This window comes from Scophthalmus maximus, chromosome 13 (genome assembly GCF_022379125.1).
Source record: "Scophthalmus maximus strain ysfricsl-2021 chromosome 13, ASM2237912v1, whole genome shotgun sequence".
Taxonomy (NCBI): Eukaryota; Metazoa; Chordata; class Actinopteri; order Pleuronectiformes; family Scophthalmidae; genus Scophthalmus; species Scophthalmus maximus.
In genome coordinates, this window is record NC_061527.1 from 16,334,235 (window position 1) to 16,358,662 (window position 24,428).

Consider the following 24,428-nt stretch of genomic DNA (forward strand, 5'->3'; position numbering starts at 1 on the left):
AGCTTTGGAGCAGGAGGCAGGACACATCACCGTCACATCCCTTCTTGCTCCCAAGCTGATGAGAATTAATGTCTAATATTAAATGACAGGGCCACATTTTAGCACGTGTGCTGATATGTATCTTTTATTAATTTATGTGTGTAGAATACGTGTATTTCTATATCTGAATGTGTTTGTGCCAGAACAGCTACTTTTCAGTCACAACCACATAACAGTAGTAATTTATTACACTTTGTTTGCCTGGCCCTGAAGTCTTCATTAGACAGTCACAGAACACACAGGGACGGGGCCGCAAGGTCGCCATCCGACAGGCCCAATGAAGAAGCCGCCCCTCAATTTAGCAACTCTTGGGAGAACACCACCGCACGCACGCACGCACGCACCCACGGACGCACGCACGCACGCACGCACGCACACACGTACGCACGCACGCACACACACACACACACACCAAAAAAAGCATGAACATTTCCAAACCTATTGTTCTTTCTGCATAGTTGTCATGCTTACACTCTCAATCCGCTCTCAGTTTCCATGTTCAGACAAACAAGCTGTCAAACAAATAACCAAGCACGAAACTAAATCAAATTCTTTCATCAACTGTGCTTTTTTAAAACGGATAAGTGATGAAGAATGAGTTTTTCCACTCGGTCTGTCTGTCCGCGGATGCCGCACCAACGGCAAAATGATGCTTCAATTGAGTGAAAATGAACCTGATTACATATTCATCTGTGCTTATCATCATAACTATTCATGCTAAGGATATCATTGCCGTGTGCATTTGATCACTTCGCTACAAACACTCCTCCCAGACGGCTTTGTTGTATCTTTCTTTGCCCATTAAGCTGTTCATTAAATAACGGCCTTGTCTGGGCCTACAGAGTGTGTGTGTGTGTGTGTGTGTGTGTGTGTGTGTGTGTGTGTGTGTGTGTGTGTGTGTGTGTGTGTGTGTGTGTGTGTGTGTGTGTGTGTGTGTGTGTGTGTGTGTGTGTGTGTGTGTGTGTGTGTGTGTGTGTGTGTGTTCATTGTTATGCGTGCATGCAAGGCTGCGTGTAGATACATGAGGGAGTGTGTGTGTGTACTCTATGTTTGTGTACTCGCCCCATTATCCACACTTTGTGGCACTGTGAGTGAGGATGCAGATTTGTTTCTGTCAAGGTTAATAAATGAAGAAATCAAGGTGAGTGTGTCTCAATCCAGACACAAGGACACTGGGAGGGGGGGATCAGACACCCAGCTGGTACCTCTGAAATTTTAATTAGGCCCTCTCTTTATTTCCCCTCCACAGCCAGACATTGTGGTCGAGTATTCAGTCATCAGTGGAACTATTTTCTCAATATTACCTAAGCCAGTGATGGGATACTGGGGAGCCCTGGTATGCGTTTAAAGGCGCCTGGCGATCGGGTCGGACTGTTCAAAAAGTGTAATGAATCACCCAAATTCAGTGTTAACTTAACTCACACTCTTTATCACAAAGTTTACACTTCCTTTTGGAACCTCATATACAGAAACATTAATATTTTTAAAAGTTCAGTTTTTGAGTTTGAAGAAGAGCAGCCATTCTGAATCATTTTTACTATCTTATCACAGACTGGTATATGCCAAATGTTATTCCGGATACTGTGTCATAAAATACTGATGATTCATTTTTGTTCATGAAGATGTAGTAAGGAACCATTCAAGTTAGATGGAAATTATACTAAATGGAAATGGTCACACAACTGCACATTTTAGATGCAAGCAGCTTGTTTAGGTGTGTGCGTGTGTTTGTGTATCTGTGTCCAAACAAATTGGATTTATTAGCCACTGTTCCAGTGTGATGTGATTTTATTGCCCCAGCAGTCGGGAAGGAAAGGAATTGGAGAGCAGAGCGAAAATGCTGTATATCTGGGAGGAGGGTATGAGAATGGAAATGTTGTGCTGTGTTGCCGTCTGTGTCGATTACGTTCATGGAGGTATTTTCACTAGCTACCATCCTTTTAATCCTCCCATGGTAACCCTGAATACTCTTTAGTCCTCATTGATGACTCCATACACACATGCGCAGGCGTCACAACCTTAGATCTGACACACGCAGATAAAGTTTTTGAAAGTTGTCTTTGTAACATCTTCAATGGGATTATCATCACACTTAGAACAGATCTTGGATCTCTCATTTAAAAGGGACCATAAGAAACGAGTTTATTAAAAGGTATTTCTCTCCTCTGTATGATTGCCATACTTCATATTTATATCAGATGGAACTATTTCACCACATGAATTATTTACTCAACTTTAATCCACAACAGTTCAGTCCAGAGAGCCAAATTAGATCTTCCCACATATTTCTAGTCTTCCCGTGGGAAAGTGGTTTCACACTTTTTGACCCAACTGAAAATAAAAGACTGACTTTAGATGAAAGATAACTTAAAGATTTTCATTAAAGAAAATAACCCCAAAACAGTGTATAATCAAAAGCCTCTCTGTCATGAATTAGTTATGACAAATAAACATGACTAGCAGGCAATGCAAAATATAGAAGCAGTGCAGCACATAAAAGTTCACTTAAATGTGTCCAACACTGTCCATTAGAGGGCTAATGAGCAATTTTTTACGTCGTAGGTGGTCAATATGTGTGGTTGGTGAAATACATGTAACTTCTATGTTACATATGGGGAAAAATAGCAATAGTACTACCCTTGACTGTCATTAGTGTTTGAAAAAAAGGTTGAAGTTGTGCACCATTCAACACACATTGCATCCTAGTCTTTAGACATCAAGGTCTTTTGCTAGAAACCAGCTTTTCTCTGTGTTGTCAGGAGCGAGTCTGGGAAAAAAATCCTTTGTGGCTTCACGCGGAGGGACTGACACAAAAACCTGCAGACAACCAATAATGTTGTGAAACCTTAAAAAAAAACTTTTCTCAGCTTCACTGAAGAAAGTCCCAGCTTGATGTGACACTGTCATCATTTGGCCAATTATCCTTAAGAACAAAAAAAGGAATCACACAAAACTAAAAAAATGGAGAATGGTCTCTTGAATTTCAAGAAATATTTGTGATGTCATTATAGAGACACAATCAAAGACTAACGTGATCACACCGATTTAGAGTAGCTACCTAACTTTACCCTCATGCTTCACTTTCTTCAGCCCAACTCTCTAGTCCTAGTGCTAACCTGGTTCACTTAGATAACCCCGTAACGCTAGAAACAAAGGCACATGACTCATCCTCTGTGTAGTAGTCTCACAATTTGTGGTGGAGGAAATTGCATTTAAATTGCCTCAGGAGTAGATAATACACCTCCAGTAACTGTTTATAACATTTTTATTTTTTTAGGGTGGATCATTACTTTTTACTGGAGAAAAAAAAAAAGAAGAGATTTAAGATTTACCTGCCAAGTGCTTTTTAGCTTCCCCCTGTACAGTATATTAATCTCATTAGGAGAGTTCTATAGGAAGTGGGCAAGGCACACTCCATTATTTATGGAAGTGTAATTATCTATGGTGTCACGAGCAGGCAGGAATTTACAGGACCCCGGTTCTGCATCAGCACAACGGCTAGCTAGGTAATGAAGTGAACACACCTCCAGGCCCTGCAATACACTGTCTGATCTGCTCCCCTGTTGCCGCTGTTGGCACTACTACTCTACACTACTGCAGCATATACACACATGCGAGCCATAAGTTGAAGAGGAAGAGCTGCTGGTGTTCAGGCAAATGTAATTTCATCTAATGTGCATATTAATGTCTAATATGCAACGTAATATAACAATAAAGTCCGCTAGATGAAAAACAACCCCAAACAGATCTGAATTACTTTATGAATACTTTTGGCCCACGTTTGTGTAACGGGGTTAGTTGAATCATCCGTTAGTTGATTGACATACAATTTATTAGGGTTGTCATGACACATCAATGTAATCAATTATGTAAATATTTCAATTTGCGTGGGATGCGATGATGCATCAAACTGTTAATGTTCTTCCAAAATTATTCCTACTCTTGGCCATGCTGAAAACTCTATCCCTACAAGCCTGAACCAGATTGTCAAAATTGTGGTAGTTGTTTAAACAGGGCCCGAAGAAAATGGTTCTTCAGTGTTGTGTAGAACTCGACTCTGGTTGGTTATGCGCGGGAGAAGCAGATGTGAGACAAAATCTTAATACATTAATGAGAAAACAAGGCAAGTAATATTTTGACACTGGGTTATCGGAGATCGCTCCGTCCATCTTTGATCACCGAGATCATAGTCTGTCAGCACAACCCTACTGTACTCTGAACGCTTTGTAAAACTGAACAGACCTACAGTACCACAGTAGTACACGCTCTGTACCCAACAAAGACTCAGACAAGCAGTATTTAGACTTGGAAAACTAAACATCGTAGATTTTTGAGTCTGAGGAAGAGGCACAACAGAAAATAATAAAGATTTTTTGTCGAAAACAAAAAAAGATTCATTGGTGAAAAAACTTTTTTTGTTGCAGCCTAACCATTATTGATCACAAACTTTGGTAATTGATAAATTGTTTAATTATCAGTTAAAATGTCATGTCATTCACTGGTTCCATTTTCTCAGTTGTGAATATTTACTGCATTTCTGTTCAAAGTAATTTTTAATTTAATATCTTTGCTTTTGGTTGCCTTCACCTTGAGCTATGGTAAGCTATGATTGACATTTTAAAAGAAAATTATTTTCAAAAATCGATTATAGAATAATTGATAGTGAAAATAATTATACGTTGTAGCCCAACACTTCTTGTTCTGACAGCAGACGAGATAATTTGTTAACACAATTCATATTGTTAATTTTGTTCTACACTCTCTGAGAACTCCGTAGATGTTTGGAAAGTTGGTTGTTCATCATGCATTTGCATATTTTGACATAACAACTGATTAAGCATGCAATCTGACACTCCACACAGTTGGGGAAAATAACAGAACTTTTCCTCAGACCAATTCAGCACAGACAGTTCTTTTTTCAACATGTACTTGTTACTGACAATACTTTTTTCTTCAGTTTACAAAATGGTTTTCAATTGTATACTGTTATTGTGGGATTTACAAATACATACATGGTTTGCCTTGAAATGTGAGCTGTCACTGCTTTGTGAAATGGATATGTGAGGCAAAACCTTATTAACATTGCGAAAGAAGAACAGTCAAGGTATTCTGAGTGTGTATATATATATATATCTGTGTGTGAAGGATTGTGACAATGCTGTACGAGAGAGAGAAAGGATGAAGCGGAGACAGGAGCCAGCCAGGCTGGCCGACTTTCCCTCTCTGGCCCAGCGTATCAGTGTGTGTGTACAGACTTAGCAGCATTCACAGCAGCTGCTGCAGCAACGATAGGGTCATTTACATATAAATGAAAGTTGCCGATCACACGCTGCTGACCCCATTTATTTCAGCGGACAGACAGACAGACAGGCAGGCAAGGCAAGCGCCAGCGAGTTGCCGAATTACTCCAAATTACCACATTTCCATCTCCACATCAGGCCTGTCAGGCCTGCAACCATCGTCCCGGCAGTTTTTTCACTTCACCTCCTCCTCCTCCTCCACACACCCACCTCCAGGTCTGGAGCGACTCTAATTGGCAGTGGTGAATTTAAAGGACCTGTCACTGGCTGAGGCTGTCACCACCCAGGACAGCACAGCAAAGAAACAACATAGCCAGCATTGCACAGCACAGCACAGAAACAGCACATTCACGTTAGCATAGCACACAAACAGCACGGCAAACTTTTGCATATCACAGTGCGGGAATAACACAGCTCAGCATAGTGCAGCATGAGCAACAGCCCGGCTCCTCATCCGCATCCTTTACTACACTCATTTATTTTTCACCTCCTTATCATTTTTTCTGTAATTTCCCCCCCCCCCCCCTGTCCCTTCTAACACACACGCACACACACACACTATAGTGTACACTTTAAGTACCACAGAACTCTAGGTCTCAAGGTTTTACAAGACAGATTAATGCCACAGGCCTGTATGATCTTAATGTGACAGCTGTGTCCTTTTCCAGGCGGCAACACACACACGCACACACACGCACACACACACACACACACACACACATACTGTAAATGGGTACCCCCCTCACAAAGCAGCATTTTCTTTTTTTATTAAAAAGACGGGAGCGATGAATCCTCGTAGAGCGAGGCGCCAGAGCTCGTGCTTGTAGCTGCTTTATTTAGCTGGTAAAGCAGCCTCTCTTGCTGCTTATTTGTCTCTTTCCTGTCTCATTCTTGGTTAGCCAAGCACGCACCCTTATTAGTTCATTAAAAGGAGTCTGTTGCTGCTGCTGCTGCCTGACTTTGGTATAAGCAGGGGAAAGAGGGAAATGAAAGAAGAAAAGAAAAGGGGAGAGAGTCAAAACACTGCTCTCTAATTACTCAAGATTGATGCATCCAGTGAACATCCTGGTAATCAGTGTTGTTTTTATTTGTTTAATGGTAGGACAGGGATCACAGGCAGGCTGACCCTCTGTGATCATTAACAGAATTAATGCAGGCAGAAGCACACACAACTCGTCCCTGCTCGCCTGGTTTTGGAAGTTAGTGTCGTGTGTGTGTGTGTTGGTTTGCGAATGCATATGTCTATATGTGTGTTTGTGCGCACATCTTGGTTTGCATTTACATTTGTTTGCATCACTGCGCACTGAAATTAACCAACCCTCCATACCCATCTGGATTCACTTACAGAGATGGATATTATTCCGTGTGCGATCACTTTAGTGTGGAGCAGCCTCAGCTGCTTGCTGCTGTCATCACATACCAGTTTAACTTTAGCAAACAACATGATGTTAGAAGTGTCATGAAATTTCAGTATTTTTTTCCCGAAGACATATAACCATTATAGATTGTTGTATACAAATTTATAGTTGTTCTTGTTGGCAGTCCAATGGTTTTCATTATTCCCATTAAATAAATTGACAGCCACATGGCTAAATATGCATATTCTTACATATGATCACAATACAATAGCATAATTACAAATTCAAAGCAAGGCTAATACAAATTTGCCTTTTTTTGGATTTGGAAAGGTGTGTATAATATGTCATATATGTGTGCATGTATATATTTATAGACAGTCCCTTGTATTTGTATCATTATTTTTTTTTTGTAGCCATGGGACAGGTTGTTGAGGACTCTCACGAAGTCACTATTAAGCAGTTTTCAAAATTCTATTATTCCATGATATAAGATGATATTCATCTTGTAAATAAAAGTAATTTTTTTGAAAAGGATTCCTCTAACCTTTTTGTGTACACTTAACACTTCAGTGAGTGCTCTCTTGTAGACAATGGCGACATTAATGTTGCCATTGCTTTTAAATAACCTAAAACACTTATTTGCTGACACAAAAGCCAATATTTATTTATCGATAGTTAGCTCATATCTGTCAATATATTGGCCTAGCTGATTCATTAGTTAGGCACCACTTTTCCAGCATTCTATTATTGGTATCGGCCTCTCAAATCCAATATCGCTCTGACTCTAGTGTGGACCATTCCATTCTGCTCTGCCGTGTCTGTGTGCATCCGTTTTTACTGTCCATCTGTCTTGGACCTTAGAGGGAGCGACAGGGCCCACATTCATTACTGTTGTTCGGGGATACTGTAAGGGACATATGGGTTTGGGCATGGTCATGGAAAAAATGGAGGGCAGAGTGTAATGGAGGCAGCCATTGGAAAGACGGTACTCTAATTTCATGGTAATTAATTAATGTACAGTAGCTGTTTGCTGGGGATCAAGCTGCCCCCAGGGGCTGACATGCTAAGCAACTGCCAAATGTCATGACTCCCACTGACAGGAGGAAGGGGCAGGCTCAGATGGGTCAATGAGTAATTAAAAGGCCCTCTTAAACAGAGATCCCACTATATCGCTCTTAAGAAGACCCTCACATATACTGCTGTCGCTTGTTAAAACTGAACCAAGCAATTGAACCAAAGTGTATTGTTCGCAATCAGAGACGTGGCGTGTAACACAACGGCTTCAGCATCCTGTCTCGCCATTCTGTCTCACACTGTTACACAGATTTAGATCCAGCCCTTTGACGACCTATGCCTCCTTCAACAGTGCTTCATAAAAGGGGCTAAAATTGGTTGAAAAAGTTAGTGTTACCTTGTGATACAGTTTGTATTACATGCCCCAGAGTTTGCCAGTGTACATGTCAGAAATTCCAGGTTTTCTAAGGTTCAGGACCCATGAAAAGTAACGCCTCAGTGCAAACTCTGAAACTTGTGTCTCAAGCTGTGAAACTTAAGTGTGGGTGTTGCAGAGAAAATACAGTTAAAGAAGAGCAGCAGACAAGGCTCCAAAGTCCTAAACTATATATGGGGGTTATGTGACACACAGTAGAAGAGAGAGTAAAAGTGGGAGTAAAATATGTAAAGGTTTAAATCCTCTCTTCATCTTCATCAGGGGCTCTAAAGACTCTGAGACAGGTTTCCTCTGGTGACCAAGATTTCCACTGCCCTCATCCCTTACTCATTCATCTGTGAGTGTGTGTGTGTGTGTGTGTGTGTGTGTGTGTGTGTGTGTGTGTGTGTGTGTGTGTGTGTGTGTGTGTGTGTGTGTGTGTGTGTGTGTGTGTGTGTGTTTATAGTGTCTTAACAGCCACTGCAGCCTGCCTGTAAGTGGAACATATGGAATGATTTGTGCTATGAATCATGGGTTTCTCTGCACTGCACTGCAGTGGGATGTCTGGGATGTTAATGAAGGCCTAAAATTGCCACTGTATCTTTGAACTGCTCGGAAGAAGAAGAGAGTTTAAAAAATGCAAGAGGATAGAAGGCAAGAGCCTGAATTTAGTTTCAGCGAGAGGCGGAGACTGCGAGGGATCAGTGAGTTTGCAGGAAGGGCAAGGAAGTCAAAGAAAGTTGTACAGACTGCTTTGCTTTTCATGCAGCATCATACTGGATTTGTGGCAAACACCCTGCATCTCCACACACTACTGCTACATCTACATGCGTCTGTACTTTGGAAATAGTTCTCTTCCTTCTGTTTTCTTTTAGATGTGCAGTTGCACACACACGGCAGGGGAATGTGAAACACGGAGACCTTGAAGGCATTTTAAACTGCGGCCGTCCTACTGTCCTACCTCAGGCTAACCTCCAGCAACCCCGGCGATGTAGTGTCAGCAATGACATTGGGATTCTATTAGCAGGTTGTGCGAGTCGCTGGCCCCCTGCCCTGTGGTGAGACCCACCATTGATCTGTCATGGGAGATGGCTGCTCCCTGCTCCCCGCTCCCATAGGGCTCAATTTGAACCTTTCCAAAAAACCAGGACCGAACCCTCTGCTTGAAATCTACCTGGGGAGCGGAGAGGCAGAGGAAAGCGCAGAGCTCAAGGTCAGGCGTGACACCGCTTTGCAGATAAAGACGACTGGATATGGTCCAAACGACTGTAATGGCCAGTGAAAAGTGAGGTTATTTGTTATCGATTCCCAATGAGGGAAATCACCAGGTCTATACAGTGCTGTTTATGGATGGGCAAGGTGTGTGTGTGTGTGTGTGTGTGTGTGTGTGTGTGTGTGTGTGTGTGTGTGTGTGTGTGTGTGTGTGTGTGTGTGTGTGTGTGTGTGTGTGTGTGTGTGTGTGTGTGTGTGTGTGTGTGTGTGTGTGTGTGTGTGTGTGTGTGTGTGTGTGTTCCGGTCGATGTGAGACTGAGAGAATCCTCTGAAGGACAGAGAAAATAAATGAAAGTCTCTCCTTCTATTTTGAATGAGTGCATAGTGATCTGTTTTCCCAGCCAGCCTCATTTGTATTTTTACTGAATTAGCCCGGATGCGCAACCTGAACCCACTTAAGCATGTCACTTAGCGTTTGTTGAAGTTTGCCGAGACAGGGCCCTCATCAGGTTTCAATGAGGGAGGCTGCGGCTAAGTGGCCACTTGTCATGTTTATTTATTTCATTTTTACCCGATTCCCACATGATGCCTGTGTTTGCTGTCCGAGCTGTTTAGAGAGAAATGCAAGACTGGAGGCAGAGAGAGGACTTCTGGTGGACATATAAGTACCATACATCATCAATTGTCTGTTGTGTTTCATAAACTTTTGGAATATTTAAAGGTCATACATTGAAGTGGTTATTATTTCGTAGGTTATTAAATGAAGCATGTATTACACACTACTATGTAGTGTGTAGAGATATATTAAGTGCAAAAAAACATCTCCTCTCGTTGTGAAGCTATTTGAATAATCTTGAATAGAATGTGTTTACATATAGGCGTGGAGTCCTTTATTCCTTTTTGACTCACACAGTACGAAGCATAGCTGATGCACACAGGGTTATATGTGAATTAACAGTATGAAATTACAAACTGAACAGAATATTGAAATTGCCCCCAGGAGCGATTCTCAGCTGTGTGGTGGCAGTGAGACACTTCCTGGTGCTGCTCCATTTTATATGTATTAAAATCTCTCATGGATCCATGATATACATTATATATGAGGGCTTCCGTTCTGCACTCCAGTCAGTGGAGCAGAATCTTTCCCTGATACCCCCACCACCCCTCACACACACCCACCACCACCACCCTACTGCCGCCCACTCCTCTCCTCTCTTTCTTCATCCCTCTCTCCATTCATCTCTCCTTCCATATGCCCTCCCACTGGAGTGTCGTTTCATCCCCTACCAGATCCCTTTCATCCTTCTCCAGCCCTTTGGTCTCCTATCATTCCATCCTTCCATGAGTCAAACCTTACATCTTTACTTCCAACTGTCCGCCCTACCTTCCTTCACTTATTCTGCCCCTCCCCCCGTGCAACGGACCAAGCGAGAGGGGAACGTGTGACCAGAGAGGTGGGAGCCTGCTGGGCGTCCCCCTGCAGTGCCACTGTACGTTGATTTGTCTACTCCGGTTCCATATTGATTTTGTTTTAAACAAGGGAAAATACAAGAGGAATGAGGTGCCAGAGGTGACGTGAAATAAAAAAAAAGACGAGGCAAGGGGAAAATTGAGTGGGGGGAGAAAAGAGGAAAAGTGCCTCTACGTATCAAATCTATGAGTTGGGTCCCAGGTGGGCTCAGGGTATTATCAGGAGGTGAGTGTACACTGAGTGAACTCAAAAAAGAAGGCAGCAGAGATGGATCGAGTGCCAGATTCTTTATTTAAAAACCATCTTTTATTCCCACCCTTTACTTTGTGCTTGCTAAATGAGTTCTGGGGTTGGCTATGTGGCAAATGTATCTACGTCATGCTACACTTCCTACCTTAAAATGATTCTCTGCTTAGTTCAGTTTAAGTTGTGTGCAGAATAATCGATGAAGCTGAGCTTCACAGTACAAGCCTCGGCTTGACTGGTCCACCAAGGCCAGTGCTGCTGAATGGCTGACCTTTCCACCGCTCCGACTGCCATTGATTTTCAGCAGGACTTATTTCATGAACTGGGGCTTGGGACAGGGCACTCAGATGAAGATGAACTATGAGGCACAATCAGTTTCTTTGGCCCTTTCCATTTTCTTTGCACTCTTCTCTCTTATTCCCCTCTTTTTCTCTGTCCACTTTACTTTGGAATAAGTGCTGTATTGGCTGAGCTCCGTGGGAGGCGTAGTCTGAGAGCAAATAAAGTGTCCCCTGTGGGACCGCCCCTTGAGTTAAGATCCCCCCCCATGTGGTGATATATGTGTTTGCCTTACGTTCTCACTTTAGTGTCTATGTATGCACGTCTCTGTCCATACTGGAGTGTATGTAGGTTACATTGTTACATGTAAGTGCTTTAAGAGGGCTCTTCCTGTGACATGGCCCCTTGGCATGTGCAGTTAGGAAATAATGCAAAGCAGAGAGTGTGAACAAGCTATTAGAGCACCCAGGACTGCACTCAGAACCGAAAGAATCGAGGAAAACAATCCTGACCCCACTGAACGAGAGAAACAACATGCAACTCATGACTGTAGGGGTGAAGAGGAGGGAACAGAAAAAGAGAATGCGTCTCAAATCCCAAATGTAATTTCTGTAGGATTTAAGGGCCCATATTGCACAATGTTAAACCTTTAAATCCTAATTGATCGACGAATATGCTCAGATGAACATCTTTAAATTAATAAATTAATAATAAAGCTAAGACAAGGAAGGGGAGGAAGAGGAATGTGTGTAGCTCGAGTTCATACAGAGTGCACGGAGTGTCTCCCATCTCTCCCTCCCTCCCCCTCTCTCTCCATCTCTCTACTTGGCCTGCATAAGCTGTATATCAGTAACTGTAAAAAAAAACAACTTTAAAATTAATACCGGCTCATGAATACATGTATGCATACAAATGCTCCAGGATGTTGGGAGGTATGAGAGACAGGTGAGGTCATGAGCAGTCACGGATGCTGTTACAGTACGGGGTTAGTGGTGGGGATGGGGCAGAGACAACGGGGGTGTGTCGCAATACAGCTGCACCTCAGGTTAGTGCACCAGAACTGGACACCTGGAGATTTCAGTGTAGATTAGCGTGGGGGCTCACTACCCTCACCTCAAAAGAGGTTTTCATGGGCAGCAGAGACACCTCCAATGTGTTTTCCACTCTAGTGCTTCTTGTTCTCACTTCGTCAGAGTGTGTTTGCTGCAGACTGGGAGAAATGGCGCGAGGTCAGGCCGGTGTGCCACTTGTTTGGCCCTCGGGTTCTGTGCAGTTCAAGGTTGAACCAGATGCAGCGAGAGGGTTTTTTTCTGTTTATAATTTCACTGCGTTGCAGTGTCAGACTTGATAGGAGGAGGAAGAGAAGAGAGACGGGGCAAGAGGACAGGCCTGTCCCCTTTGTTTGCTGCTGAATGTGCGTATAGACAAGCAGGGATTTTCTCTAAGTGTCAGGGGGAAACATAAGCAGGCTTCACAGCCAGGAGCTTGAGTGAAGGGGGAGTGATGCAACCAGCAGAAGTCAACGGTGGCAGAATCCTGTGTGTGTGTGTTCGTGTGTTCGTCTGTGCGTGTGTGTGTGTGTGCGTGTGTGTGTGTGTGTTTGTTCGTGTGTTTGTGTGTTTGTGTGTAGACCTGGGGTATTGATATGCTGGGACTGAAGCTCAGAGCAGATGGACAGAGCAGGCTGGCCCTGTGTCGATCCTGTGAGCTCTGGCTTCTTCTCGCAAACCCCCTTTGATGGACACACACACACACACACACACACACACACACACACACACACGGACACACAGACACACACACGGACACACACACGGACACACGGACACACACGCGCGCATCCTAGGCAGCAGTGCCAAGTCCATATTTTACCAACTTGATAATAGTTCTATAGGATAACAAATGCTCCATCATCATCCTATCATTAGTAACCAGTATGTCATACTGATCTGCTATGGCAGATGTGGCTGGTTAATGAGACCGAATGGAGTCCACCAGTGGCATATCCGAGTAGACAGCCAGATTGGGTGTATAGATTAAAAACATATTGTACTTTATCTACAGTGAAATGGAAATGAAGAATCAAAGGAGCCAAACTATCACAATTTAAAAAAAAAAAATGATGTTGTTGTTTGATAGATGTATTGTTTTACTATCTTTTATTTCCGTCTCATTTTTTTTTACTCGTCTGTCTTTTCTGGCACCTCTCAGAACTCTCTCCGATCGAAAGCCAGCATGCCTGGCTGTGTCTCTATCTTTTCCCTCTATCCTTCTGTCTGCCTCTCCCGGTCCTCTCCCCTCCTTGGAGGGATGGCCCAGGGAGTGGAGGGGTAGAAAAGTGCAAGTGCTTGTGAATTGCTAATAGGCAATCATAGCGCTCAAGACGAGGATGCCTACTGGAGGCCGAGGGACCATTAAAGAAACATCAACCCGACATAGGTATGCCAAGAATTATGAGTCAGTGGGCAGGCAGCATTTCTTGGCTTCTATTGGTCAGGGTGGCAGGCCGTAATCTGTCACAATCCTAGAGTTGCTGTGACAGCAGCAGGAGCATTCTGGGCTCAACACAGGCTGTAAAGGATACATGCAGCTAAGGCAGAGGGAGGGAGGGAGAGAGAGAGAGGGGGAGAGAGGGAGGGAGAGAGAGGGGGAGGGAGGGAGGGAGGGTGAGAGAGCGTGTGCGTGTGCATGAGTGTAAAGGCCAGTACAAGTGGGGTTAAGTGCATGTAGGGGCCTCTCGATAAGTGGAGAATGTACCAAAACTGACATTTTGTATGTCACAAAATTAAGTCATGTTCGTATGTTCAGTTAATTTATTCCATTAGGGTAAGCTGTCAGTGTAGTGTTCACATTAAAGGGGTAGTAAGCGATTTTGGAGAAAGCTTGTTTCTCTTTTTAATGTTGTTGGGATCTTACTGCTCTGGCCGGGACGCGACACATTCTAAAGGAAGCATAAATACTTATAAATATGTCATACGTGCTTTCAGACATGCACTGCATTCCGGACATTTTCCTGATTTTTTTCCCAATGAGGCTGTATGTGAAAATGCAAATGTTGCTCCAGACGTTTCCTGCCAGCCCCTTAGTAAAATGTGAGAGTGAGCCCATGTTAGAATACAGCCTAGAAAGACCAAAAACAGGAAATTACACAAGCATTTGCTAGTGTCCCTATCCTAGGACAGAGCAGATAGAAACACATTGTATTCATAATCGTTATAAGTAGCTTTGTCGATTGTTCAGTACAAAGAATACGTTTCATTTGTTGTTGTTGAGGTGAATGTTACAGCTAATCTTGATATGGATTTCAGGTTACATCTCCTTGCCCTTAGTGCACTCCCAATTGTGAGCTTGAATGTTCACATGCTCTATGTGATGCTGTACATCATTACCATGGTTGTAACTCACTGACAGTCAGGCGGCACATAATCTTCAAAGCAAATATCAAAGGCAGCAGCCAGATAGGGAACATGGCGTCATTGCATAAGGGCACCTTTAAGCATAAAAGCATCACACAAGGCAAGATCTGTAACTCTGTCATGGAACATATCCTCTGCCATTTCGTTACTTCCCGCTCACTCCGGACCCTCGCTGTGGCACCTGCTGGGATTGGCATGATGATGCCCTTCTGAAGCCACTGGGCTGGGTCTTTCGTCATGATCGTATCTTTCTACGGACAGTTCCTCAAAAATGAACTGCACAAACCACATCAAACAGCGAGCGGAATAAGAAAGCGAGCGAGGGAGCGTCTGTGTGTGGGAGAGATGTGAGCCCACCAAAAGCTTAAGCCTCCAGTGTGCTGTGCAGATAAGATTCATTAGATAGGTTGGTAAATGCAAGAGAGAGGCAAAGCGAGGCAGACACACACAGAGAGAGATTGAGTTTGCTGCTGCTCAAGCATTTGTTGACACAGATTTACAATGAGTCTCCCACTGCTTCGCGCATTACAGTAACACGCCATGTCAATAGCTCTCTGGGCTTGAAAAGCAGCCGTGCCAAAGATGTCTGGGAGTGATGCCCTTTCCCTGATAACCAAAATGTAGCTCATAAATCAGGAAGTAGAGGGTAAAGAGGGGCAGAAAAAAAGACACAGGAAAAAATATATATTTTTGTTTTTCTCGTTTCTCTCATTAATAAATCCCCACCCACTTTTGTGTCTCAATCTCTACATCTTCTCAACCATCTTTTCATCAGTTTTCCCTTTCCTGTCACCTCTCTATGATCCCCTTCCTTTCTCCCCACTTCCATCTCTGTGTCTTACTTCTCTCTCCCTCTGTTTCACTTTATCTCCTGGATGCCCTGCTACAGGCTCAGTAGGACAGGATTTTAGGCATTAGCTCAATCCCCCTATCTACTCCCCCTCATGATTGCACACTGTTTCTCTCACCCACATACCCAAGTCTACTGCACAAGACTTGCAGGACTCAGTCTCTTATACACACACTGGTGGAGAGCTTACACTCCACAAGACAGGAAGACATAATCAACCTGACGGACAGGCATGGCGTCAGAGCGAGCGATAGAGTCGGTGCAAGGGGTTGGGACTGTGCTAGGCAGACTCACAGGTGGAGGTTGACATTTCTTTTTCTTTTATTTTGGGTTAATCAGACTCTACAGAAGTAATGGAGGGTTTGAAGTGAACCGGCACAGACTCGTGGCATGCAACTCTGCTGAGTCATGGGGCAAACAAATGGTTTTTTTTTTTAATGTGTGACAATCACCTTCATGAAATCTTGATGAGAGCTGTGTTCTACTGTCTGTATAATGAGGCCTGTAGCAGTCAGACAGCTGGCCCACCACTTCAACCAGTACAGCTGTGATAGTAGAGAGGATTAGAAAGCCTTTTGGAAGCATCGGGTAGATGGACTTCAGGCTGTCTCTGAGGCAGTTAGAGTATTGGGGAAAGAGATAAACAGGAACTTGGATGGCGCCGAGCAACAGAAGGTCTAATGGTCTTAATCAGAGATGTCGTAGTACTGGTAGTAATGGTACTACAGATTGCACGCGTGTGTGTGAGAGTTAGCAGCAGCCTCATTGCTAATTACTGTATTTCAAGGAGCGATCAGTGTGGCAGATGGATATCAACAGTTTTGTTCCAAAAGGAACTATTTAGCCTTCGAAAAAAAAGTAAACACTTTGACACGAACTAACAACAAAGCAAAAACAAATAGCACCTTCTCAACAAGAACATGGCTTTTTGTCTTTTAATGAAAAAAAAATATCTTTACAGAAAGCAACTTCCATACTTCATGCCAAGGTCTGACTATATGACATCAGCCCGATTGTAGCTCGACCAGAAGGGTGTTGGGTGGGTTCCGGAAAGAATCAATGGGCATCAGGCGTGACAACAGATTGTTTTATCTCGTGCAGTGCTTGATAGTGAACTAGAACCAACACATCCGGGATCTCTCAGAGGGTCCTTACAGAAAAACTAGCATTGTTATTTTTTTTAACATTCCACGATTTGTCTCCTCTGTGACACTGCACACAAATATAAACAGCAAACCTGCATCGCAAGGCGGAAATGTTAAAACAGAAGAAAGGCTTTTCGGAACACGAGACAGACAGTAACATACGCACTGCTTTGGATGTCATGTTTATTTACATCCTTGTCAGCAGAAGTCTGTCATATCTTTCGGCCATGACACGGCGGAAAAGTATGAATCTATAGTATTTTAATCTGACACAGTGACCATCTTTCACCGACAAAAATATCCAGTATTCTGCCCTCCGGATTGGAAAATCATAATCAAATTATTTTTCCATTCATAACAGAGCATTGTGGAGTCAAACTTTTCATCGACCTAATCGACTTGCGTACATATGTGATAGTGACTATAGCTGAGGTCTGCAGGTGTCTCTCAGTCCATGTCAGCGTCTCAAGCGTTAAATCTTCTTTATTCTAAAAGGAATCCCAAAGCTTACAGTTGCCATCTGCTCAGCACTGACTGATGCCTCTTATCGGGACCACTGCTGCGGCCAGCACATTTTCACATGTGGGCAAATTATAAATCACTTGCACATCCTCCCACATGCATTCAAGCTCACAAATATACGAACACGGTATCATACTGTAGATCTGAGAGTGATACTAAGTAAGACTCAGTCGGATATGAACCTGCACACGACCACTCTTGTATTTGAGCAGATGTGAATAGACTACACCTGAGATGTAGAGTAGATACTAAGACATTTTAATAATTAAATTGATTAAATGCCTTTTATCAAGCAAAATGACCAAACATTTAATGATTTAATTTCCAGTTTGTCAAATGGGATGATTTGCTTCCTTTCTCATTTTTAAATTATTGTGAAAACAGGAGTGTCAATAATAATGGAGTGTAGTTTATATACTTTCTTCAAAATGAATAACTCCTATCCTTCTTCATTTTCAACCACTCTTAACATTGCCATCGTGATTAATAATGTGATGGAAAATGTGCATTGTTTTATTGTAAAAATGTATCGTGATGATATTCACTTCAAGACTGCACAATATTGCCATCACATTTCCATGTAAAAGTGGTGAGATATCTTTTCATATCCAGTTAATTTACGATATTAAGAAATTGTTCATTACCAGCCTGAGTAAGCCTTTTAAATTTGATCTTCTTTTGTAATTTTACTGTTAATGAACAAGTATTGTGATGGCAATGAAGCACTTCATCAAGTGTAAATCATTACACCAGGCTCTGTCTCCCTCTCACTGTAGCTTCCTTTCATCTACTCCCTGTGTCTCCTCCCTACTGTATACAGTACAGATTTATTAGCTGGAGCTGGGGCCCCCGGACAGTCACCACTCAGCACTCCCTCAGATCAATAATTGGAAATATTAATTATATCAGCAGAGATGGTGCAGTCAGAAGGGGGCTGTTTATGTTCCTGTTACTGAGCAGTGCAGCAATATGAGCTTTGATGGCCCACTAATACGTATTAATGATCCCGGGACAAACATTACTCTATATTAAACCTGAGTGAAAGCCAGAAGACACCACACATAGTGAATGGCCATTAGAGTTATTTTATTGCAAGCACTGTAAGTAAGTGCTGTTGCATAACTGTTGTAAAAAGACTTTTACTACTGAGAGATGAGCTTCTGCCAAACCAGGGCATGATTTACTGCGATTTTATTCCTGTTTACTGCAGTCCCGTGTACTGGAGGTTTATCTATTTGGATAATATGTTAAAGAAGGTTGGTCTTTGAAAGCCTATTAAAGCTGTATTATTGTTCGCTACTGGCCCTCTCTGGGTTTAAAGCAATGTGGATTGTAAGACTTTGTATTGGTCCTTCCCACTAAACTCTACTAGTCATGAACTCATTAGTGTCATAGATGCGGCCAACAGTAGACTCTAAATCTAATACTAACAGGCCTGACTGCAGTTCCTTGAGTAGTTTGGTGTAATTTGAAATTTAGACAGTGCAATGTCTTTTCTCAGCGTCGGGCCTTCAATTCTTTTTGTGGCTAATAAAAAGATGTGTGCTGCCCAACCAGGCCGAACTTTACTGGATATAATGTTTGATAAAGTCGGACAGATATGTGCAATGTTCATATATAATTCTAGAGTACTTACATTTAGGATAGTGGATTAACATCATTGAGATATCAACAGTACTACTACTACTCTTACAGATGAGGCTAAACAGTCCTTTTTGTTCTTTATATTTATGTTCATACTAGGTATGTATGCAAGTTTGTTTTCATATGAAGTTGAAATAGAAAATAAATGGGAAACACGTCCGAAAACATACTACACTATGTTGATGTTGGGCTGAAACATGCAATAGCACATTATTGTCCTCCATTGAATATCACATTCGTATTTGAAACATCGCTAACATTCATATTTCTATCACATTAGCATCAGTAGAGTCATGCCTGGTCTAGAAAACCTAGCTGATTGAACCAAAAACACTCCCCCAGGTAGATAAACAAGGAAACATACATACCTGTCAAATAAAAGTCTGTCAAGGATTGTTTGAAATCATTTGCATAATTTTGAATCAGTGTCCCACAAATGTAAACGGTACAATTTATCTGTGGTGCGATAGCCAAGCGTGTGTCTGATTTGTAAATGTACAGTGTTTGCTCAGAGCAGTTCTGTCTCTTTCAGTGTGTTTGAACGCGGGAGGGTGGAGTCAGAGCCGGAGATACGCTTCTCAACAGAGAAGCAATCTTATCTGAGAGTTGCAGGCAGCTTTTTCTCTCTCTCCCTCGCTTTCTCTCTGTATGTACTCTATCTCTCTCACCCCTCTCTCCACATCTCTTCTTGTCGGTTTACACAATCTCTCCCTTTCTCCTCTCTGCGTCCCAACTGACTCACCTCACCACTCCCTTTACCAAAAATGTGTTAAAGCAGCAGTGGCTGTTTTACTCCATTCCATGTGGGTGTGCCGAGGAGGTATACTAGCTCCAGCCCGCAGAGGACAGAGTGAAAAATAAGCCCCACTGTATCTGCAGTTAATGAATGGCCTCCTTGGTAACAGCGGCGCTTAATAAATTTTACTTAAAGTGATCATGTCTGTGCATGTGTGAGCGTGCATACATCACAAGAATGCTTTGCAATGTGCTCTCAATTTCTGCTGGAATTGCATGATTTTCTTCATGTGTTCAAGGGAAATGGAACCAACCAGAGCTATAGCTCGTGACTGTTCAGGACCATAATGCATTGCTTTCAGGCAAATAAATAGACCATTAACCTGGCGTGTTGGAGGCTGAGCAGTAACTAGCTTTAGAGAGAGCTGCCTCCCACGCACGGACACCCTGTAGAGCCTGCCGAGATCATAACATGTGAGAGGAGCGTCAGTCGTAGATTTGGCCTCCTCCGTCGTGCATTTGAACGGAAATCCGTTGGCAGGATGGAAGTGTCTTTTGTCCGTTTGACATGTCAAAGGCAAATTCAAAGGTGTCCCGTGTTGCCGTGAAGGAACATAAGATTGCAAAGTTATCTGTGAATTTGTCTCGCTGATATTTTCTTCTTCCACATTCGGAGGTGTTTCTGTCGCGGAGGTTGCTTTTAATACATGTGCGAACGCGCCGCTGTTGATTCTGTAATCTATTTGCACACGCTGTGGAGCCGCGCACCCTGTGGCTCGGCATTAGCATACTGTGGGGTTACTTTGCTTGTGTTGTACAAGGAAGAGAAAGCACGTGTAGACGGGCAGGGAGCGCGCCAAGAAACAAGCAGCTAAAAGCTCAACCTTCATAAGCATGATATCCTCCCTGTTTTCCTACAAAGACTTAGCTGGTGCTAGTTATTATTTACGATGGGTAAATTTATGGAATAATTTCGGTGAAGGAAGGTTACTCAGTTCCTCAAGGTGAAAATGGATACGTTTAGCACTTAATGAATCGGGCCTGGGCCTCTCCCCCATATATCAGCATGTTATTAAGACATTTTAAAATCCCATTATGGTGTTTCTCCTTGAACATGTCATGCTTTTATTGGACTGCCCTGTCTTTAATTCTGACCTTTTCAGCTCTGCTCTGAAATTGAACAGAAAAAAAAGATACATGACAGGACGATGGAACAAAATATACATATGAAGGAATAAAAATATCAGTTCCGAATCGTCGTCAGTGGTCTGACTTGAATGCCTGATATGGCAAATAGTTCCAAGCAATAAAAATGTGCTTAAATAGCAGCTACAAATGGTTTACTGTAAAAGGCTGAGTGTGGTAAGAGGTTGCTTTTTATGTTTCAGTAATCGTGTTATACATTTCTGCTACTTTTGGCCCCAAGATTGGGGGCCTATTTGTTTTGGGTGGATTGAAAGGGGAAGAGTCACTGACACAGATTTGTGTACATAAATTATCTTTTAAGCTTCATGATCTGCTGTACTACATATATGCATATTTTATGCATGTGTGGGTGGGCATACTGTATATTCAGTATGTGTGCTTATATGTGCCTAGGAGGCATGTCTTAAATTAAAAAAAACAACAGTGCTGCAGCTGTAAAACACACTGTAAATCACAGCTACTCTTTCAAACTTTTCCTCCAAAGAAAGCGAGCCCAAGTCTGTTAAAATTGTTCAGCTTGAACAACAATAATGAAAAACGAAGGAGGTAAAATTGGGGAAGGAGGAGAGCGTGACACAAAAACTGTGATGACAGCAGCATCTAATCCAGGCAATGCCATTCTTATCAGGGTCCAGTGGATTAGAGTGAGCCTCCTAACCAGAGAATCCTTCCTAGCCAGACTCTCTCTCCAGCCGTAAGGCCTCGATCAATAGGCCTGCATTGATCTCACTCTCTCCCCCTGTGGCTGGATTCACTTTTATTAGGACTGCCCCAGCGTTTCTCACTCAGACGCACATATGGATGCAGCCCTTCAACCTTTCCATGCACCTGCCATGAAAAACTTCAAACACAAATGTAGACACACACACACACACACACACACACACACACACACTCACACACACACCTGGAATTTAGTTCCAGTAGCTAACGGTACCTGTTTTTTGGTATTCCACTCTTTCGGTAGTTTTAACACACTAACCATAGTTAGTACTAACCATAAAAAAATCCCCATTAAAAGAGTCCAGTTATCTCCAGCAACAACTTAATCCAAATGGCTAATTAATTACCTGAAGTTGCGGATGAAGTTGTAGACGTTTGGTCCTGGCCAGCTTTATATTTTGAATTCACAAATATTATGGCAAGTGTTGTCTGTGTCGACTTTTGAAAAGTTTAACCACACTCGGTGACCGCTTTTGGCTCACCAATGCCCCCACTTTGTAGTCACGTTGTGTTTGGTCTCCTTTTCTCTAAATTTTCTGTTCCTCCCTCCCAGATCCTCTCTCAGGTACCGAACTGTGGCACAGTTTGATTCAAACTGAATCGCTACTCACTAGTGCTGTCTACTACTGACCCAAAAATCTGTGTTTTCCCAATTGGGGACACATTTTTTGACAAACTGTCCCTAATTAACTGGTTTATAGGCTGAAACTTGTTCCAAAAAGTACATGACTCAAACACACACACACACACACACACACACACCCATTTCGTGTGTGAATGAGAGCCGAGGTTTTTTTGTTTACACTGACTAGCGGGCGGCAGAAGCACTATAGTGTCAAGTCAACTTAGCGGCATGGTGGTGTTTTGGTTTTCTCTCCAGCCAGGGCACTTTCATCAGTATCGCAGAAGAGCCATTAGTATGGGAGAGCGGGCCTGCACACCTCTGGTTTGTGGCCTGTTGTTGTAACGACGACAGCCCGAGTCGCCAGCACTAACCTCTCTATTGCCCTTTTCTTCTCTCTCCTCCAGATGACTCGCCCCATCCAGGTGAAACCGGCTGACAGCGAGAGCCGTGGAGGTAGTTGTCTTTTTTTCTTCATCACGTATTCATGTCTCCTTTTCATCCGTCTTATCTAGGCTAATTCTTTTTATTCTCTTTCTCTGATCTCATCTGTTCTGCTGCTCCCAAATGCTGTGTTTCTCACTCACTCTTTCTTTAAAAAAAAATATATATATATATTTCCTCACTATTCCTTTTCATTCTAATGTTGCTGCACTTCCACACAATCGTTGCAATTTGATCATTGCAGACAATAATCCCCTCTCCTATTTATCATAGTGTACACATTTGTCATATTTTAAACATTGTTTATTGGTGTCTGGTTCAGTTCGGCTGGGTTTTCTAAAATATCCTATCTATTTCTTTTGCACATGTTCATCCTGCTTATGCCCTTGTACTTGGTTGTAATTGATTAAAGAGCATGTTATTGAAAGGATGTAGGGCTCTGATGGGCTTTCCTGCTGGCACTCTCTCGTTTCCATTGCCAAGTACATTATCATCGCACTGTAAATTAGATGTTGTTTAGGCTCAATGCCGGAGACATAACCACGTGAAGGCCCCCTTTACAGCCCTCACTGCCTGATCTGTTTGCATTTGAAAGATGAGAGTAAATGGTATAGAGAGGGGAAAATGGGGCAGGAGCACGGACGGCTTGCCAAACAATCAATAAAATTTGCAGGGTTCCTGCCAAGATCCTCATTACTTGGCCTTAATTCTGTTGTCTTTGATCTCAAACGTTTTTTGGAGGCTTTCATTTACTCTCCCTCTATCTGCATATATGTTAATGAGATGCAGAGGCATCCTTCAAGTCAGCGGCAGAGGCAATCAACCTTGCGGTTATGTTTTTCTCTTATGTTTGCATTGCATGTGTCACCCCGTGACAGAGCAAGTGCCCTTTTTTTGTAATTTTAAGGAGTGACGCTGTTTCTCATCCTAGTGAAAAGAGGGAGGGGGCGAGAGGGATTTGGAAGTGAAAATCAGACAGGGAGAGAAAATGCACAAACGATGCCAACTGCATACAGCTGCTGCGCTGCACTTCTGAGGCTTTCCCTAAAAACCTCTGCCTGTTTTGGTTGAATTAGGATGACTGGCCTCTTGGCTGCCTGTCAAATGCACACAATCTTCAAAGGACAGCACAACCCCTTGAGATGGATGGAGGAAAGGCCAATAAAGATCACTGTCAGTCGCCTATGCTTTCTCTCTCTCCACCCCCCCCTTCCCAGTCATTCATTCATTCGGAGCTGTAGAGGAGAGGTGAGACAAGCAAAGGGGTCCTGTGTTGTCAAGATTGATGTCCTCTATAGCTCCATTGATTTTGCCATTGTGGTACTGTGTGTCCACATTAACAATGACACTCAGCTGTCTCCTTCCTTGGTTGTGAGTGGCCAGTTTTAGCGCTCCCCGGGCACTTTGGTCAGTATGGTGTCCTCTTATTGGCCCGCCGTGGGGACCCCGCAGAGGAACAAATGAGTGCTAGAACAGACCTGAGAGTTGCACATCATCTTAAATGAACAGGTCAGAGTGGCGCCACCGGGGCAATCAAACATGAGCATGACTTTAACAGGTTAGTGAGTAGAAGTGGAAGGGGCAGACAGGAAATGTGTATAGGTGGGATGGATCTGATCCGCTATTCTCATTCAGCTTCTAATCTGCTGGTATTAATTCTCTCTGTGATAATGACTGTTTTGGTTTTATCGATATCTGGTTCCGTCTTCAGCTGCCTCATGTTGATGTTAGCTGATGGACTTTGCTGCTCCTCTATGTCCTACTTTTACAAGCTTTGCTTCTTATTT

The 24,428-nt window shown here is 42.9% G+C and overlaps 1 protein-coding gene across 6 annotated transcripts in view; it reads left to right on the forward strand.

Annotated features, from left to right (window-relative positions):
• celf5a (cugbp, Elav-like family member 5a) overlaps positions 1–24,428 on the forward strand; it is a 172,473-nt gene that overhangs the window by 73,638 nt on the left and 74,407 nt on the right. For all 6 annotated transcript variants that reach the window (XM_035646997.2, XM_047336931.1, XM_047336927.1 and 3 more), the window contains exon 3: positions 22,605–22,653. In XM_035646997.2, coding sequence (XP_035502890.2) covers positions 22,605–22,653 — 49 coding nt within the window. The remainder of the gene's footprint in view (positions 1–22,604; positions 22,654–24,428) is intronic.